This window comes from Neoarius graeffei, chromosome 7 (assembly GCF_027579695.1).
Source record: "Neoarius graeffei isolate fNeoGra1 chromosome 7, fNeoGra1.pri, whole genome shotgun sequence".
Lineage (NCBI taxonomy): Eukaryota > Metazoa > Chordata > Actinopteri > Siluriformes > Ariidae > Neoarius > Neoarius graeffei.
The window spans coordinates 59,687,601-59,707,453 of NC_083575.1; the positions used below are offsets into that span (position 1 = coordinate 59,687,601).

At 42.5% G+C, this 19,853-nt stretch overlaps 1 protein-coding gene across 5 annotated transcripts in view; it reads left to right on the forward strand.

The window, feature by feature from the left end:
• The first annotated feature begins 12,110 nt into the window (after window positions 1–12,110).
• The window catches only part of kat6b (K(lysine) acetyltransferase 6B), a 56,792-nt gene continuing 49,049 nt past the window's right edge, over window positions 12,111–19,853 (forward strand). For 4 of the 5 annotated variants that reach the window (XM_060926116.1, XM_060926118.1, XM_060926119.1 and 1 more), the window contains exons 1-2: window positions 13,303–13,462; window positions 18,909–19,752. In XM_060926116.1, the coding sequence (XP_060782099.1) occupies window positions 19,132–19,752 (621 nt within the window). In that variant the 5' untranslated portion in view covers window positions 13,303–13,462; window positions 18,909–19,131. Of the gene's footprint in view, window positions 12,314–13,302; window positions 13,463–18,908; window positions 19,753–19,853 lie in introns of those variants that run through there. The other variant, XM_060926117.1, reaches the window with a different exon arrangement.

Sequence of the window (19,853 nt, forward strand, 5' to 3'; positions counted from 1 at the left end):
TTATTTTGAGTTAATCAGATCTCACATAATAAGTTCCCCAATCTTATTTTGGAATTATTTCATCTAAAAACAGGTTAGATTTTTCATCTTACTTTAAGAAATCTTACCAAGTCAAATTTGACTAGTTCCATTGGCAGATTTTTTTCACCTGGTTCAAGCAAATATGCTTTGTTTTAATCTTTTATTTCTTATTTTTGAAAGGCCATTTTTTGCAGTGTAGAGATGACATTTTTCCTTTCCTTCACAGTTTATAGTCTCTCATGTCACCCAAGTCATATGATAGGGAGTCTTCTTTCCACATTTGCGCTCCTGAGTGTGCTTTTTACATATTCTTAGCTGCTAATAGTGCAGTTGGAATCTTTGTCCCCTTGATTATCGTAGCAACACTATAAGAGGTCGTCTCTGTTATGGGATTAGTCACAGCTATTCATGGCCATCATTAGGGAGAACTGAAAATACAGCTGTCCCATTGTCCCTCTCTGGATGGAACTGGTGACTCCATTCATTGCAAATCCAGGTACACAACATGGCATAGCATCTGATCTCACTGTTCATACATTTAAACAAAACCTGTGATATCATCGACATACCTTGACCCACAACGAAGACAAAGTTGTTTAAAATTCATCGACACATCTGCACACACCTCCTCCACCCACACACACAGTTTCAGTGTTTTGGGGTTATTGTTTTTTTTTTTTCTTCATTCCAGCCGTCTGCCTGTTTTACAATGCAGCTGGGTGTTCTCAAGATCCAGGAAAGTTGTCTGTGAAGTATAGTTCTTTTTTTTTTTTTAAGACAAATTCCAAGTATTTGGATGACTTTTCATTGTGTGCAGACAGAGCCAATAACTCTAGGTCAAATGTAAAAAAAATTATGCACAACACATCCTAAAAGTAGTTTGGTTTTACTGCTGTTGATGAAGAAAAACAGGACTATGAGGAATATACACCGATTAGGTGTAACATTAAAAACACTGACAGGTGAAATGAATAACATTGATTCTCTCATTACAAAGGCGCCTGGCAAGGGGTGGGATATATTAGGCAGCAAGAGAACATTCAGTTCTTGAAGTGAAGTTGATGTGTTAGAAGCAGGAAAAATGGCCAAGCGTAAGGATCTGGGCGACTTTGACAAGGGCCAAATTGTGATGGCTCGATGACTGGGTCTGAGTATCTCTAAAATGACACATCTTGTGGGGTGTTCATGGTATGCAGTGGTTAGTACTTACCAAAAGTGGTGACAACCAGTGAACCAGTGACAGGGTCATGGATGTCGAAGGCTCATTGACTCGCACAAAGCACAAAGGCTAGCCCATATGGTCCAGTCCCACAGAAGAGCTACTGTAGCACAAACTGCTGAAAAAATTAATACTGGCTAGAACAGAAAGGTGTCAGCATTAACTTTATCAGCAGTTTGTGCTATGCCATCACAATTTGACAATTTGAAGATATTTAATATATATTTGTCAGCTCATAAAGTTGCTCAACTCTCCACCATCTCCATTACACCATTGTGTTGCTCATTACATCCTTGGAGATTGGTTTTGTTTTGTTTTGTTTTGTTTTTTGCTCTAAGTTTCAACCATATACAAGTGAAAACATGCATTCAGCAAAAATTTTCTAGTTTTAATCCAGATTCTCTGATGCATGTTCAGCAAGGGATCAGATTTCTATCTTTTTCTTTTTTTTTAATGAATGGGAAACAGCTGGTGCATGAGCGGAAGAACATCAATAAAGGAATGTTAAATGTTTGACTATTAGGTTACAGATTCATATTTGAGAACATGGTTCAAATCAGTGAAGATTAAATGCTCTGTTTAAAAGAAAGCGATATCTAAACCAAGCTTGAATGACTGCTGCTAACAATGAATAAAAGCTAGAAAGTTAGCATGGCTGTATTAGCATAATTCAACCCTGCAGTCATTTCCATTCATTTATAGTAGTTTTAGCATATTTGAGTGAAATATTGCTTTAATTCAGTGTCAGGTTGTGGAATAGACTCAACCTGGTGCCATATAGCAATAAAATCCAATGATGTAATTATAGGTTAGGCCTATAGATAATTGTGTTTTATTGCTATATCCAACAGCAGCCAGTAGGCTACTTTTAATCACACTGACTGAAAAGAACTTTCTAGTAAATCGGATTGTTTTCTCACAGGCAAAATGGATACAAAAGAAAAGTGATTGAATAAGTACAGGTACAATTGTGCCCAGAACGCTTGCTACAAAGAGCCGAACTTGTTGAAACGCGAATATTGTTTGAATTAGAACACACACACACACACACACACACACAGAGAGAGACACTCTTTGTGTGAGATCATCTTGATTGAGTTTTGCTGAAAGCTAAGGAAAGCTGCTGCCAAACTGTAACTGTTTTCCATATGCCTCGGGTTTGAATTGGCATTACATTTATCTTTGGTTAAGGCAGAGGAAATAGCAGAATGTCAGCATTATTATTTTCGAATGCCACTATAATGAGGTAATGGATGGAATCATCAAGACAAGAAGCAGTCTGTCTGATTGAAAGTCTGGCACAAGCTAAACTTGTATGAGTTGTAAAATCATGCTCCAAATGTAAAGTCCACCCTGAAACACTATAAATATATTTATTTTGATATATTTGTGATGTGTTTCGCGAGCTAATTTATTAGTCGATGCTGTATTCTGGTTATTTGTGTGAGAAGTTAGCAGATGTGTAGCACACACACACAAACACACCACATACAGTAGGGACACTTACAATGGCATTTGGAGAGAAAATGTCTCAATCTCAAGCAAGAGCTTCTTTTCTCTAACTTTCAATGGCAATAAGAAAGCCAACGCAGAAGTAGTGGAGACAAAAACCATTGGACTCAAAGTTCCAGAATGCGATGCAGCTATGCAGCACAGTCGTACTGACATTTCGCAGAAACTCTGGATGACGAGCACTTAGCGTTAGTATGAAAGCTGAAATGTCGGAACGCGACCTGTTTGAGCAGAGTGTGTTCATAAAGAGGTAAGAGGACAGACTAAAGCGCTGCTGCATTGCTCTCTTCTATCAGCAGGTAGTCAAACGGCATTGTGGGTAACGTAAGAAACCAGTAGTCAAAGTGAAAACTGGCCAATGTGTCAAAGAGAGAAGTGGATTTTTCCTTTAACTGTGTTTGTTAAAGATGTTATTATGTACAGTGAGAGTGTATCAGTAGTTTCTAGCCAATAATCTGCACAGCAGCATCATGATTGGATGTGGACCTCTTCTTTAAAAGGTTATCTTTTTTTATTTTTATGTTCATCTCAAAATGTCTCCATATATTCTCTCAGCCACATTGTCAGAAAAAGAGTACTCAACTGTTTCTTTCCTTGTCAACAGGGTGGTACCTTCAGCGTAGACGTACAGTGCGACCCCCACCCCTGATTTCCTGTAGTTTTGCACATTTTCACATGAAATGGTTTCAGATCCTCATACAAAATGTAATACAAGACCAGGAAAATATGAGAAAACACAAACATGCTTTTTAAAAGATCATGTCATTCATTTAAGGAAACGGGTTATGTAACATCGCCCATGTGAAAAAGTCATTGTCCTTAAACCTAATAACTGGCTTTTCCACCTTCAGCAGTAACAACTCCCACCAAACACTTCTGATAACTCGAGACCAGTTTTTCATATTACTCTGGAGGATTTTGTGACCCGCTCTTCTTTGAAGAGTCGCATTAATTCAGCTACATTAGAAGGCTTTTGAACAGCATGAACTGTCTGTTTAAGGTCTTGTCATGCCGTCTCATTACATTACATTAATGGCATTTAGCAGACACTCTTATCCAGAGCAATGTACAATTTACCCAGGGCAGCCTGGGGAGCAACTGGGGGTTAGGTGCCGTGCTCAAGGGCACTTCAGCCATTCCTGCTGGTCCAGGGAATCGAAACAACAACCTTTTGGTCCCAAAGCTGCTTCTCTAACCATTAGGTTAACCATGGCTTCCCCTATGGGAATGGGATTCAAGTCAGGAACCACCCAAAAACCTGTTTTTTATTTATTTATTTTTTTTCCTTGTGAGCCATTGGACACAGTAGACTTGCTCTTATGCTTTGAAAGGTTGTCTTGCTGCGTATTGCATGTATGTTTCAGATCACACACTGATAACCGAATATTCTCCTTCAGGATTCTCCTTCAGGTCGAGAGCAGATGGTTCTGTCAATTATGGCAAGTCACCCAGGTCCTGAAACAGCAAGGCATCCCCACGCCATCACATTACCACCACCATGCTTGACTGTTGATATGATGTTCTTATTGTACAATGTTTAAGGATGCTGTGTTAGATTTATGCCAGATGCCATGCAAGATTTATTCAATGTTTGACTCATCATTCTCTAGATGAAACTTTAAGATCATCAGTGATTTTTGGGTTTGTTTGTTTGTTTGTTTGTTTGTTTGTTTGTTTGTTTGTTTGTTTGTTTGTTTTTGAAAATGTCAGACGAGTCTTTATTTCCCTCTTGGTTAGCAGTGGTTTTTACCTTGCAAAATTCCCATAGATAACATTTTTGGAGAGTTTCTTTCTAATGGTAGAAAGATGAATCTACCATTACCTTATCACCTTATCTGAGGTTAACAAGGTCTTTAGTTTCTTAGAAGTTAGTTTTGGTTCTTTTGTGACTTCTTACGTGAGTGACCAATGAACTATTGGAAGAATTTTGGTGTGGCCGGCCACTTCTGAAATGATTCACTGTGGTCACAAGTTTTCTCCATGTGGCTCTCACTGGGGAGTCCCAGAGCCTTCCAGACTGATATATTTCAATAACTTTCTCATCTCTTTCAGAATTTATTTTGACTGTGGAATCATGTGTTGTTTGTTGAGACCTTTTAGCCAACTTCAGAAGTGAGAAATGAGACAGAAATGTTCTATTTAAGTAGTGTTGTTTGGATTCAACAGGGCTGGCACTAATCAAACCTGGGTGTGTCTCGTCTAATTTGGTAAAATCCATCCATCCGTTATTTGTAAGCACTTATCCTATTCAGGGTTATGGGCAAGCTGGAGCCTATCCCAGCTGACTATGGGTGTGAGGCGGGGCACACCCTGGACAAGTCGCCAGGTCATCACAGAGCTGACACAGACACAAACAGCCATTCACAGTCACATTCACACCTACAGTCAATTTAGAGCCACCGATTAGCCTAACCTGTATGTCTTTGGACTGTGGGGAAAACCGGAGCACCCGGAGGAAACCCACGCAGACACGGGGAGAACATGCAAACTCCGCACAGAAAGGCTCTCGTCAGCCACTGGGCTCGAACCCAGAACCTTCTTACTGTGAGGCAACAGTGCTAACCACTACACCACCGTGCTGTCCTTCTCATCTCATCTCATTATCTCTAGCCGCTTTATCCTGTTCTACAGGGTCGCAGGCAAGCTGGAGCCTATCCCAGCTGACTAGGGGCGAAAGGCGGGGTACACCCTGGACAAGTCGCCAGGTCATCACAGGGCTGACACATAGACACAGACAATCATTCACACTCACATTCACACCTACGGTCAATTTAGAGTCACCAGTTAACCTAACCTGCATGTCTTTGGACTGTGGGGGAAACCGGAGCACCCGGAGGAAATCCACGCGGACACGGGGAGAACATGCAAACTCCGCACAGAAAGGCCCTCGCTGGCCACGGGGCTCAAACCCAGACCTTCTTGCTGTGAGGCGACAGTGCTAACCACTACACCACCGTGCCGCCGCGTGCTGACCTTAATTTAGTAAAATAAATCTGGCTAATTGGCTAATTGATTAACCAAGGAGCCATTATATACTTTTTCACACAATGTCAGTTGGTTTTGGATAACTTTTTTTCTTCAGTAAATGAAATTAAATGTGTTTATTTAGGTTGTATTTGTTTTGTATTAAATTTTTTTGAAGATATTTAACAATTAATTGCGGCAAATATGCAAAAAAAAGAAGAAGAAATAATAAGGAAGGGGCAAATACTAAAAAAAAAGCACTAGAGTTTACCTTCAGATGATTTAAGGTACACACTTGGACCTTAAAGGGTACCTGTAGTGAATTTTAATTATGAGCTTTTTCAAAAGATCACGTATGATACCAGTGGTTCCGTCATGTAATGTTTGCCATAAGCTCTTGTCAAGTACATGTGAGTTTTAAGTCACTGCTCCACCAGTCAGGTATGGTCAGTGACATGTTGCCTCCTTCATGGGCTGTTCCAGCACCGGTAGTGACGCACAGTCATTGGTTTGTCCAATTGGCTGGGCTGCAGTGGACTGGTCACTGACCCCATGCTGCAAACACCAGTCCAAGAAAACACATTATCAACCAATCTGCTCATCAGAAATAGAAAAAATGTTTACACTTATTTGAGCTGATCTTTGGCTGGATCGAGTCGAAGTAAAAAGAAAAAAAGGCACTGTTCATCGTCAGTGTCGCAGTTCTCAAGATTGAACCAAATCGCTGTCCTGAATCATGAACTGAATCATGAATTGATTCGCTGTCTTGAATCATGAACTGGATTGTGAATTGATTTGCTGTCCTGAAATTGAATCGCTGTCCTGAATCATAAACTGAATCATGAATTGAATTGCTGTCCTGAATTATCTGAAGCGCTTAAAATCCGCGTCCCATCTCGCAACAAGTTTTACCTCCAAATAGCCCAAACTATGTCTGACAGATTTTATCCTGTTTACAGTGGGCATTCCCAATCGAAACCAATCGAAACCGAAAGAATGAAAGTGATTATCATGTCGTTACCGTGTGAATAGTCTTTTATGAATGCGTAAGTGGGCGCTCAACGCTCCGACTCCGGTGTGACAAATTTTATGTTTCATCTAATTTAGGTCATTTAAAAAATATAATGTTATTTGGCAGTGGGCACATAGGAAAGTGTAAAGTATAAAGTTTCTGTCAATACATTTATCATGCTTGTATGATAAAAAAAAAACTAGCAAAGATATTGATCTAAATACATGACCCACTCATTCTAAACCTGCCGAGCTTCGCCGGCAAAGCTCTTGACCCCAAAGTACAACCAAATCTACTTGCACATAATGCCATGAAATAATAGATATGTGCCATAAAATAAAGATCTATTACAAGTATTAGATCCACGGGCGCAGATAGAGGGTGGGACGGGTGGGATTCGTCCCACCCAGATTTAAATTCACCTCGTTCGGTCCCCCCCACTTATAGGGAGGAAAAAATATCTATGCTGTCTTTCTTTGCATAAGGCAAACCTCACGGAAAAATCAACAGACTAATTACCATTCGGTTTATTGAGGTGCACAGCAGTACATACATAGTTGCAACAACTCACATAAAACAAAACAAAGACTGATATTCGGTTGGTTGAGCTGCGCAGACTGCACAGGTTGCGATCTCGAGCTTGGTTGCTATGGTTACCCACAACAAGTTTGACAGGCATATCGGGGACAGCTCCTAGTTCAGGACCCCAACACGGCATGATGAAGGGTGCCAAACCGAAAAGGCAGAAAACGATTGCATCGTTTTTTCAAAAAACAACGACTGTAAATAAACTGTGCCTTACTTTATCATATCACCTTGCAATTTTTTGATAGTCTGTTCAAAGTAATGTCGTAGTGAAAGTAAAATCATACGGAGTAGAGATGCCTTTCTGGTAGCCTCCTTCTTTCGGTGGTAGCCTGTAGATACAGTGCTCAGAAGGCAGTTTTAATGTTTAATCTGGCGTTCCCTGCCATAATTTCAGCAAGCATATTGTTTCATAAGGAAACTTTGGGAAGAGTTGTTGACTGACTGCCGCTCACGCAACACACAGGCATAGTTAGAAAGTCAGGATGCACTGGTTTACACTTTACACAGTGTGCATCAGAGTATATTCCTCGCACAGCACATGTTGGGGGTGGGGGTGGGGTTGGGGTTGGTTTGCTGGCAGCTTTGTCCCCCCCAGTTCAAAAAACATATCTGTGCCCCTGATTAGATCTATATTTATTCAACATGTTCTGAAGTTACTTGACTGGGAACTGGGAATCTCGACCCACAGAACGCTGCTTGTTTACTCACACCCAATAACCCGGAGTCAATGACTGTACGCCACTTCCAGCCGACAATGGCTGCTCCCCGTGATTCTGCCTACGCGGGTAATTCACGGAATAAAATTGTCCACAAAAGTTATTTTACGGTGTTTTTTTTTTTACTGAATGTGAGCATCTTTTATCTATAAGTAATACATAAAGCACAATTAATGTTGTAAGCATGACCAGAACCGGTATACTTTAAGGATCACTTTTCTACCTATAATTAGCTTTTAGGGTAATATACTAAGTGATGTGGTGGTGCAGTTGCTAGTTTTGCTGCCCCTCATCTCCACGGTCCAGGTCAGCATGATTCTGTGTGGAGTTTCTATGCATGTTTTCCTCATGTCCATGTGGATTTCCTTTAGGTTCTTCAGTTTCCTCCCTCCCTTGCCACGTGACATAATTACAAAAGAGTGATGGGATGCACCATGACACTTTGACAAAAAGTCCAGCGTGTCAGAATTTTTGATATGTTCTCGCCTAGGTTTGATAAATCCCATGATGTGTTCCTAGATAGTTATGATTGACGATTTCTTGACTTTCCTCCCTGACAGCACGCAAGGACGTAAACGATGATTGGTCGGGGTCAAAATCATAATGTTGCCAGTCTCCCAGCAAGTATATGTGCACTATGATTGCCTAATCTGACACGTTGACAAAAATATGGCGTAGTCTGATCCTGGGATTACTGAAAGTGAATGAGAGATTGAGTAATACATTACATTAAAGGTAAACTACATACACTTTTGGACTTGCTTGAAATCCTTGAAGATGTTTCACCTCTCATCTGAAAGGCTTCTTCAGTTCTGTCTGACTAGTGGGGAGTTCCAGGTATTTATCATCTAGTGGACCAAAAGCAACCCAAAGGAGAGTCGTTGAGTCAGACAGACAGACAGACAGACAGACAGACAGACAGACAGACAGACAGACAGACAGAACTGAAGAAGCCTTTTGGATGAGAGATGAAACATCTTCAAGGATTTCAAGTAAGTCCAGTTACCTTGTTTAGCACCTATGGATTACCTGGATGCCTGAGAACCTTCACAGACATACATGCACTTTTCCAGGTTAAAGATACCCACTAAAGATGCAAAAGGTGTACATTGGAGGGTTTGACAAGGAAAGGTACAGTTTAGTACCATTTTTTCCTGCAAGTGCATACCATGCAGGTGTCCATCCATCCATTATCTGTAGCTGCTTATCCTGTCCTACAAGGTCATAGGCAAGCTGGAGCCTATCCCAGCTGACTACGGGCGAAAGGCGGGGTACACCCTGGACAAGTCGCCAGGTCATCACAGGGCTGACACATAGACACAGACAACCATTCACACTCACATTCACACCTACGGTCAATTTAGAGTCACCAGTTAACCTAACCTGCATGCCTTTGGACTGTGGGGGAAACCGGAGCACCCGGAGGAAACCCACACAGACACAGGGAGGACATGCAAACTCCGCACAGAAAGGACCTCTGTGTGGAGTTTCTGGCTCGAACCCAGGACCTTCATGCTCTGAGGCGACAGTGCTAACCACTACACCACCATGCCGCCCTCCATGCAGGTGTCATAATGTGGATATTCCTGAAAAGTTTTCTAAAAATATTATTTGATATGTATATATTTGTTTCAAGTTGGTTTGGCGAGATGGAGGTATGCATTGGAACGAAGAGGAATGAAGGTGAGCAGTAGCAAAACAGAATACATGTGTATCAATGAGAATGGGGATGAGAGTGTAGTGAAGATGCAAGGAGTAGGCGTAAAGAAAGTTGGTGAATTCAAGTACCTGGGGTCAACTGCGCAGGAAAATGGGGGCTGAGATAGTGAAGTAAGAAAGAGAGTGCAGGCAGGGCGGAGCAGAAGGATTTTGGGAGTCATTTGTGATAGGAAAGTCCCAGCAAACGTGAAAGGTAAGATGTATAAGACAGTAGTGAGACCAGCTGTGATGTATGGATTGGAGACCGTACCCTTAACGAAGAGACAGGACAGGAAGCAAAGTTGGACGTGGTGGAGTTGAGGATGTTAAGGTTTGCGATGGGAGTGACAAGGTTGGACAGAATAAGGAACGAGCACATCAGAGGGAGAGCTTGGGAATTAAACTTGGGCACATCCTGAGAAGAGATGTTGGAAGGAAAACGGTGAGGATGGAGCTGCCAGGCACACGAAAACGAAGAAGGCCAAAGAGGAGATACATGGATGTGGTCAGAGAGGACATGACAGTGGCAGGTGTGGTAGAGAAGGATGCGGAAGACAGGGAGCAATGGAGACCAAAGATCCGCTGTGGAGACCCTTAATCGGGAGCAGCCAAAAGAAGAAGAAGAAGAAGAAGTAATTTGTTTCAAGTTCTATTCATTTTCTCTCAGACATGCAGTGTGCAAAGCAGTGTCATGATTTGGATGATGGCCATCTTCCTTGAAAGTTCTCCTTGTTTGAGGACAGGAAGCAAAGTTGGAGGTGGCGGAGTTGAGGATGTTAAAGTTTGCGATGGGAGTGACAAGGTTGGACAGGATAAGGAACGACCACATCAGAGGGACAGCACATGTGAAGAGCTTGGGAATTAAGTTAAGAGAGATGAGACTGAGCTGGTACGGGCACATCCTGAGAAGAGATGCAGAGCATGTTGGAAGGAGAATGTTGAGGATGGAGCTGCCAGGCACACTAAAACAAAGAAGGCCAAAGAGGAGATGCATGGATGTGGTCAGAGAGGACATGAAAGTGGCAGGTGTGGTAGAGAAGGATGCAGAAGACAGGGAGCAATGGAGACCAAAGATCCGCTGTGGAGACCCCTAATCGGGAGCAGCCAAAAGAAGAAGAAGAAGAAGAAATTGTTTCAAGTTCTATTCATTCTCTCTCAGACATGCAGTGTGCAAAGCAGTGCCATGATTTGGATGATGGCCATCTTCCTTGAAAGTTCTCCTTGTTTGAGGACAGGAGGCAAAGTTTGAGGTGGCGGAGTTGAGGATGTTAAAGTTTGCGATGGGAGTGACAAGGTTGGACAGGATAAGGAACGAGCACATCAGAGGGACAGCACATGTGAAGAGCTTGGGAATTAAGCTAAGAGAGATGAGACTGAGATGGTACGGGCACATCCTGAGAAGAGATGTTGGAAGGAGAATGTTGAGGATAGAGCTGCCAGGCACACTAAAACAAAGAAGGCCAAAGAGGAGATGCATGGATGTGGTCAGAGAGGACATGAAAGTGGCAGGTGTTGTAGAGAAGGATGCAGAAGACAGGGAGCAATGGAGACCAAAGATCCGCTGTGGAGACCCCTAATCGGGAGCAGCCAAAAGAAGAAGAAGAAGAAGAGGAAATTTGTTTCAAGTTCTATTCATTCTCTCTCAGACATGCAGTGTGCAAAGCAGTGTCATGATTTGGATGATGGCCATCTTCCTTGAAAGTTCTCCTTGTTTGAGGACAGGAAGCAAAGTTGGAGGTGGCGGAGTTGAGGATGTTAAAGTTTGCGATGGGAGTGACAAGGTTGGACAGGATAAGGAACGAGCACATCAGAGGGACAGCACATGTGGAGAGCTTGGGAATTAAGCTAAGAGAGATGAGACTGAGCTGGTACGGGCACATCCTGAGAAGAGATGTTGGAAGGAGAACGTTGAGGATGGAGCTGCCAGGCACACGAAAACGAAGAAGGCCAAAGAGGAGATACATGAAAGTGGCAGGTGTGGTAGAGAAGGATGCGGAAGACAGGGAGCAATGGAGACCAAAGATCCGCTGTGGAGACCCCTAATCAGGAGCAGCCAAAAGAAGAAGAAGAAGAAATTTGTTTCAAGTTCTATTCATTCTCTCTCAGACATGCAGTGTGCAAAGCAGTGTCATGATTTGGATGATGGCCTTGAAAGTTCTCCTTGTTTGATTTATTCCTGTTCTCCGTTTATCTCGGCGTGTATTGCTCATGCTACTTTCCTCCATGGTGTGCGTGTGTGTGTGTGTGTGATGTGCAGTAATGTACATTGTTTTTTACAGTGACCGATGTGATGTCACATGGCGCTCGCAGGCAGCGAGTCCTCTCTCCTCTGTGGCTGATGGAAGTGCTGAAAGGGGAGGTACTACTTTGCCACACACTCTCATGTAGATTAACCTTTCAATTAGTTGTTATATCAGGTTCCCTCCGCCGCCGCGCTTTTCATCCTCTGGATCAAACAGGACCCGTTGGATTTTAATTGACCCTTTGATACGATTTTTTATTTCTTTTCTTGACGCCGCTTCAAATAAAGCCGTGTATTAAGCGCTTCCGCCAGGAGCGGAGCGACCGCCTGAGCAACTTGAGGTAACGGAAGCGTTCAGGTTTTAAGCCCAGCAATACCCGGGCTGTGTTTAGAGTTCTTAATTAGTCCTAAATGTTTTAGTGCGTTCAACTTGCTGTGAGTGATGGGACTTGATGGATGGATGGATGGATGGATGGATGGATGAAGTGCTCGACATGCATAAATGGAATTTTCCAGATCGCACCGATTTTCAGCAGCTTGATGTCGAGAGAGAGAGAGAGAGACAGAGAGAGAGAGAGGGAGAGAGAGAGAGAAGGGACGTTAGCTGAAGGCTCGCGCTGGTTTGATTTAAGGCTGGATGCGGGGCGCAGTCCTCACCGCGCACTTTAAACTGTTTGATTTGGCGATTGGAGAACACTCGAACCGATATAATCGCGGATCTGACTTGCACCGCAGGACTTGTGCATTTTAAATGGAATTTCTCATCTCGTATCCAAACGGTGCAGCGTTTAAACAGCGAGCTCGCGCACTACAGACAGCAAACTCGTTTTATGTTTCCTCTTCTTCTTCTTCTTCTTCAGAGTTTACATTACAGATCAGACATGCCACAAAGCATCCACTTTTGTTAATGACACGATCATCATCATTACATTTCTAAAACATGTCTTACTGTTAGTGATGTGCTTTTATTCTGATCACTAGACTAAAGGTAGAACGCCAGCATAAATTACGTGTCGTGATTGAAGTCGATTCGATACCGATTAATCGGGTCACTTTAAAAAAAACCACACAATAATGTGGCCACGAGTTCGATTTTTGTGCACGCGCGGTGGAGAATTGCAGGTGTTGCCATTCGATATGTCACGCGCACGCAGGGAACAGTGGTCACCTTAAAAGGCGGGTCAAGTGATTATTGACAGATCATACAGCCAATCGACTCCTCCAGGGCCTGAATGCCTTCGGTTTGATTGACACTTTTGTTATCAAACCAGAGATCGGCATTTGGCCTTTCTAACCAATATTAAAGTTTCTTGGGAGGACCCGTCGATAAGAAGGCGAGGTTTAATGAGGCTCCATTGGGTTGTAATCAGTGTCATGTCGGATTCATGTAAACTACAACATTGTAACAAAATGGCGTCTGTTTAGTAACGCGACCGGGCAGTAGCGCAGTCACCTGTCCTCTGAAGAGCGCGCAGAGTTGACGAGTGAAGGTGTGTATTTTGACTTTTTAGTATCCGTGTGCAGAGCGGGCTTAATTCAAGCTTTTGCTGCTCCGTCATAAATTATCGAGAGTCATCTGTCGGAAGTGGTCATAAAACACCGACTAATTTAGCCACCTAGCCTGTTAGCCTGCTAGCAACCCGAGCGCATCCTCTTTGCTAGCTGGCTAACGTTAGCGTTGAACTCCAACTACTGACTAGCGGTGTGTGGATGAAGGCTAGCCAGCTGCTGCCTAGCTCTCTATGGGGATGCGCTGCTAAGCTAGCTGGCTTAATGGCACTTAGCATATTAGCTTATTTTCTTGAATAGAAAAGCGTTTTTAAGACGGACAGTCTGTGGAATCTGGATTATATTCCCGAAGCGGATGCAATAGTTGATGGGGATTTGTTTTAAAAATACTTAACTCGTTGCAAAAGTGCAGCCAAGCTTGTTAAGTCTCGGATGATGAATGTGTGCGTAATACTTTGGGAAATAAATGTCTGGGCACTTTTTCCCCCCTGGATATATGGCTCCAGTCGTTTGTTTATTTGCCTGTAGTTTTAGCCCTGGGTTATTTTGCTGTGTCTGCAGGCGTCCTGGCTGGTTTGTATAAAACGCAGGTTTATGTGAAGGTGTGTGTGTTTATATTGTCAGCGCCTCTAATCTGCAAGATGATGAAGCTGGGGTTTATTTAATAACGTGCAGTTTGTTGGAGATGCATGCATTTTTATTTTTTTATGTGTAACCCTGACCTCCCACTTTACACTTGTTTAGTGAAGAACTTTGCTCGCCACCTGGCGCATGAATGTTAATGTTACTTGCTCGGTGTTTTGCCGGTTTATGCCTGCCATCTTAGACGAGATGATCAGAGCCTGTTTGATTTCGACAGATGTTGGAGAATTAAGTCAGTCCTATTTTCTCTTCGGTTTGTTTTAGATCGCTGGTGTGTGTGTGTGTGTGTGATCCGCTGTCAGTGCTGAGAGCAGAGGAATTCTGGAGAAATTGTACAATGCGTGTCACCTGCTGGCTGCTCGCAGCACTGTTCTTCCTCCTTCATCTTTATTCCCTGTCTTCCCCATCATAACCCCCTTAATAATATCTCTTCTCTCATATTACCAGATCATTTGTTCCCTGGTACTAAATGTTTAGGAAACTTTTAAGTGTTTTTGACTCTGGATGTGATGTAACACAGTTTCTCTTGTCCATGACCAAATGATCTTTCAATCTCTTCCTCTTTAACCCTGTTGCCCACGTCTATCTACTTTTTCCAAACATTAGCTGGTTTTCTTTTCTTTCCTGTATGCAAGAAATATTAAGATAGGACTGGTCCCCCCCCTCCCCCCACACTGATTATCGGTTTTAATTCTTGAGTCTGATTGGTCAGAAGGTGATTAAGTTTCTATAACAGCATGCCTCAGGCATTATTCCAGGCCATAATTTCATTCAATAAAACACTGGCTCTAATATATTATCACTTTTTTTTTTTGAGTAAAATCTACAGCGTCTGGGATTAAGAGACCTGTTTTAACATATAAAAATAAACAGGAATGTGAAATTCTCTGTTAGAGGTTTGTGAGGGAGTATCTGGAGTTGGCGCTTTGTAATGGTCAGCGTTTTCCACCATGGATGAGTCTTCAAGATGGACTGGGTGTGGTTTTTTTTTTGGTCTCAAATTCAATGGGGAGTAAAAAAAAAAAAGAAGCAAGCCTTTTTTACACAGATATTGGTATAAAGAAGTCACCTCAATATTCCAGCTTTAGTGGCTTACAGTGAACTAAAGGCAGCATGGAGCTGTGCCAGTGTGCGTTTTTACATTGCAACCCAGCGTTTTCCAACCAAAGGGGGCAAGGAAGAGAGGGATGGAGAGACTTGTGCAAGCATCATGTTGGTGTAATCAGGAATATGTTGAGAGAGTGAAGTTGGAAGCTGTTTGAGGCAGAAAGGAACATGGATCTATGAGGCTATAGACGGAGATGTTTGAATTCGAACCGGTCTCAGAAAATAGAACGTCAAATGCGTCCCACCCCTGTCCTGCCATGCCGGCTGTACCTTTTACAGACATCGGTTCCGGTTCTGTTACTACCAGTCGTTCCAGCTCAGAGGTGGAACAACGCGGATCCCCGTTCCGCATTCGGATGTTTTATACAAAACACGAGGTGGAATAAAGCAGTAAGGTTTCTTTAATGTAAATAATAGCAGAAACTTGTCTTGCAGATGTTCGGTAACTTTTTAGATGTAACTGGTTAAAACTGCATTTTACTGTTTTTAATTAAAAAAGTTATTGTTGACAAATCCCTGTGGTACAAGAGGAATAAAACATGTTATAGAAAACTAATCCACATTGGACTTGGGTTATTTTCCTATAACGGCAGGTCCCGTAGCCTTTATTCCTTACAGATTATTTATGCTGTACTTTATGATTTTGTCATAAGCAAAAATCACAGAAGTATTCTTTGGTTGCGAGTTGGGATCAGTGGTGTTGGTGACTGATAAAAGGTCAGCATTAGATGAGTCACAGGACAACTACAAGCAAGGTGGTAATGCATGGGGAAAAAAAAAAAGAATATTCTTACCTCAAGGTCAGTTTAAATAATATTTTTGCTGATGTGACACCATTTTCTGCTCGAGTCCAAATCTCGCTGATTGATGTAGGTGGAACGTGGTTATGTGCTTTAATCACAGATCTGTCATTAAAGGCTCTTCATTGTATGATCATATGTGGCGGGCACATGTTTTCACACGGCCTGTTGTATGTTTCGACTGAGGTTTTATAAAGAGTTTCTTACAGCAACAATGTAAGTGATTGGTTTGACTTACATTGGAGTGACCGATGTTGGTTTTTCAGTTCTGTGCAGTCTTTCTAGTGTCTGTATTAGGTTGGTAATCTATTTCCTTCTCTTCTTTATGGATCTCGGAGTACGTGTGGATACAGCCTTTTTAATACACTTATTATTGGCTCCCTGTGCACCAGGAGGTTAGATCAATGTCAGCAAGGCTGCCAGTGCGCTTGCATCTATGTGCTCAAGACGTCAAGTTTCTAAAAGTGCTATAAAAGTAGGTACTTTGTCTTTTAATTTGATGTGATGTATACAGCCCCCGCCCCCCCAAGAGTAAATGGGCACATTGAGCAAGTTGTTTAATTGTAACGGCTGTTCATGGAAGTGTAACATCTGGCGAGGATGCTGCAGAACAGGTAGCGCTGTCAGCTGAGTTAGTTACAAGAGACCGTAGCTACCTGATAGTAGCTGCTGAATATTTCTTGATATTTGAGCAGGGACATCATGTGGTCAGACTGTTTAACTCAGTTCTGTGTGTGGCACAGGAAAGTTTGCGTCATTCACACTAAAAGGTGAGACGTGGAAAAAGCTGAACCAAGTTTGACATCCTACCAGGACAGAAGTTTTGATTATATTCATACAAACTGATGAAATTAATATTAAGTTGTATTGTTTAAACACTGCATTAAATGAGTGAAAGGTGACTTCCTGTTTGTGACAGGTGTAGAAAGAAGGACTTATAAATGGGCTAATTTTGCAAACCTCTGACTAGTTTATTTCTATAGCCTCATTATTCTTTCATTCATGAGTTTAAGGAGTAGACTGCTAAGTAGCCTAAGAAGACAAATGGCAGTCTTGGTGCTGTTGTCACAGTGGCTGGCTGCCAGTTAGCCCTATGTAACTTCAGCTCGGCTAACCTTGCGTTACAAACAGGCTAGTCTGTTGGCTAAATTCAGGACCAGAAACGTTGTGGAAAAAGCTGATCACGAGCAAAGTTCGGTACCTATCGTTTAGACAATCGATAGGTACCCCAATTTCTACAAAGAATTCCAGGAACAGAAGGTGTGCATGATGATCACATAAACTGAAATATAATTTCAGTTTGTGATCATCATGCACGCCTTCTGTTCCTGGAATTCTTTGTAGAAATTGGGGTGTACGTGTAACAAATGTTTCATCAGGTTAGACATGTTTCCTCCTCCTGCAACATGTGCACAAAGGTGTTGAAGGGGATTCCACCTCTCCACTCTGACTTGCCCTTGTTTCTTGAGAAGCTCCAACAATCTGATGTCGCTAGTTTGATAAGTTGTGTAGCTGCTCGGAGGGAGAGCTCTTCACTGTTGGTGTCGAGCTTGCATCACGCCCATGAGCTGCCAGCCTGGTCTTGCAGGGCAGGTGAAAGGAGTTTTAAAGGCTATACTAAAGTTTGGTGGAAAAACGTGACAATGTAATAACGTTAACTGCTGAAATTTTGTGAAATGATACCGTACCATTTCAAATGTCAAATTTACCGGTAACTCGAGCAACGTTAGTTTTCCAAATTTGGAAACGATGTGTTTTGTAATATCTAAAAGTCGATCATTCTTTTGTGCTAATGATCCCCCAGCAAATAATTAACCAGATCTTTGGTTGATGCGTGTAGTGGGATTTGGAACAAGTAGCTCAGGCTGTAGTTCCAGTATTGAGTTGCATCACACCACCATGAAATGCATTACGTTTAAACATGCTCACCCAGGGAAAACTTTTTAGCTTTCCAAAAGTCAGTCGGAAGTAGGGTTTATTCTTTTTGCTGTAATTTAACTACCTTGTCCTCCAGGTGACTGCAAATTAAAAAAAAAAAAAAAAAGCCTAGACATAAAATCTGCTTGTCTCAGGTGCCTGGGCTACTGATTTCCACTCCAGTGTATCCTACAGGTTTTGGGAGACTAGACAGTTTGAGTTTGTCCAGTCGTTGGTGAAGGCCCAAGGCGAGTTAAGACTAATTAAGACCGGAAGCTGCATGGGATGCTAGTACAGTTAGTGCTCAGTGTGGCTGGATAAGAGTGAGAATAAGAACCACTTTAAATTGGCCATGTATACATATTGGCTTCCATGACCCAGTGTTATAACTTCTCCAGCTGGAGATCCAGCTTCCCCCAGGACTGAAGTGTCTTTTGAAGTTCTTGATTACATTTCTGTAGCTCAAGGGCTTTATTTTTATAAATAAATATTGGAAGGGAGTGCTGACCCCTTGCCCAACCTTGTTCTTTTCTCATCCGGGCTTGGGATCGGCAATGGCAGAGTTATATATACGTTAGTCAAATCAAATTTAAAAAGTACAATTTCCTCCAATGCAGTAGTAAAGCCACTAGTGGCTAGTGTCCTGACTTGTCTTTACTTGTTTAAATTCACTTTTGCTTTACAGACTAGATCAACTCCAAACACTAATGACTTTGTTTTTGGCTGCTGAGGATGCTTTGGGACACGTTGTGTTTTTGTAGTACTGTTGTTGTAATCTGGCTACTTGTGCAAGTGGTCTGAGCGATAGTCACAATATGCCTTTAACCCTGTTCAGACTTGTATTTAGCAGTGTCCACCTGAGACAGTTGTTCATACCAGGTCTGAACAGAGTCTTAGAAATGTCTACTGTTGACTAAATGTTTGCTTATTTGTAAAGCAGCTTTTTTTTTCTCTCTTTCAGGTTTCAAGGATTTTGTAAGGAAAACATTGCCTGGATTTACTAAGTTGTACTCGAGGAAATTTTGAGGAAATGTAGAGACGGCCTGGTATAAGGAGTTCTGTCAGTAATCTTGCACATCATGGTGTACTGATGGCTGACTCTTGCTTGTGGATGCATATTGTTTGCTCGTAAAAAGAAGGAATGTATTCATGGATTATGCCTTAATGCACCAAATAATTTCACCATGGTGAAACTGGCCAATCCCCTGTACACAGAGTGGATTCTTGAGGCTATTCAGAAGATCAAAAGGCAGAAGCAGCGGCCTTCGGAGGAGCGTATTTGCCATGCTGTATCGACTTTGCACGGACTAGACAAGGGTACCGTACTGCAGCAGTTGGAGTTAGCTGTAAAGGATGGCTCCATCCTTAAGGTAAACAGCAAAGGTTGCGCTTCGTACAAAGATCCGGATAACCCAGGGAGGATTGCAGCGATCAGGCCTGGAGGCCCGGTTCCCTCAGCGGCAGGATCTGTGGTACCTGCAGGAGATCTGCGACATCTAGATTGGAATAAGGTCCTTAGGAGGGCTATCGAGGGTCTGGGTGTCCCTGCTGGCTCGTCTCTGAGGAACATAGAGCGCTTCTTAAGGAGCCAGGATGACCTGGCAAATGTGGTGGTGAACCCCAGGTTCCAACAGAGGCTGAGGTTGGCTGCTAAGCGTGCCGTGAATAACGGGAGACTGCTAAAGGATGGGCCACTTTACAGGATGAGGAATGGCAGTGCAGGTGGAAAGACCGGCTTCAGGAGCAGCATTGGATTGGCACTGGACCTCCCACCTGTAACACTTCTACCCCATGAGAAAGATCAGGTATGGATATTGTGACTGACGTTGGCTGTTTTTGTTCCATGTCATGTTTTTGTGCAAAATATTTTTGCCTCCATGGAAACATGTTGTAGTGAGAGATCTAG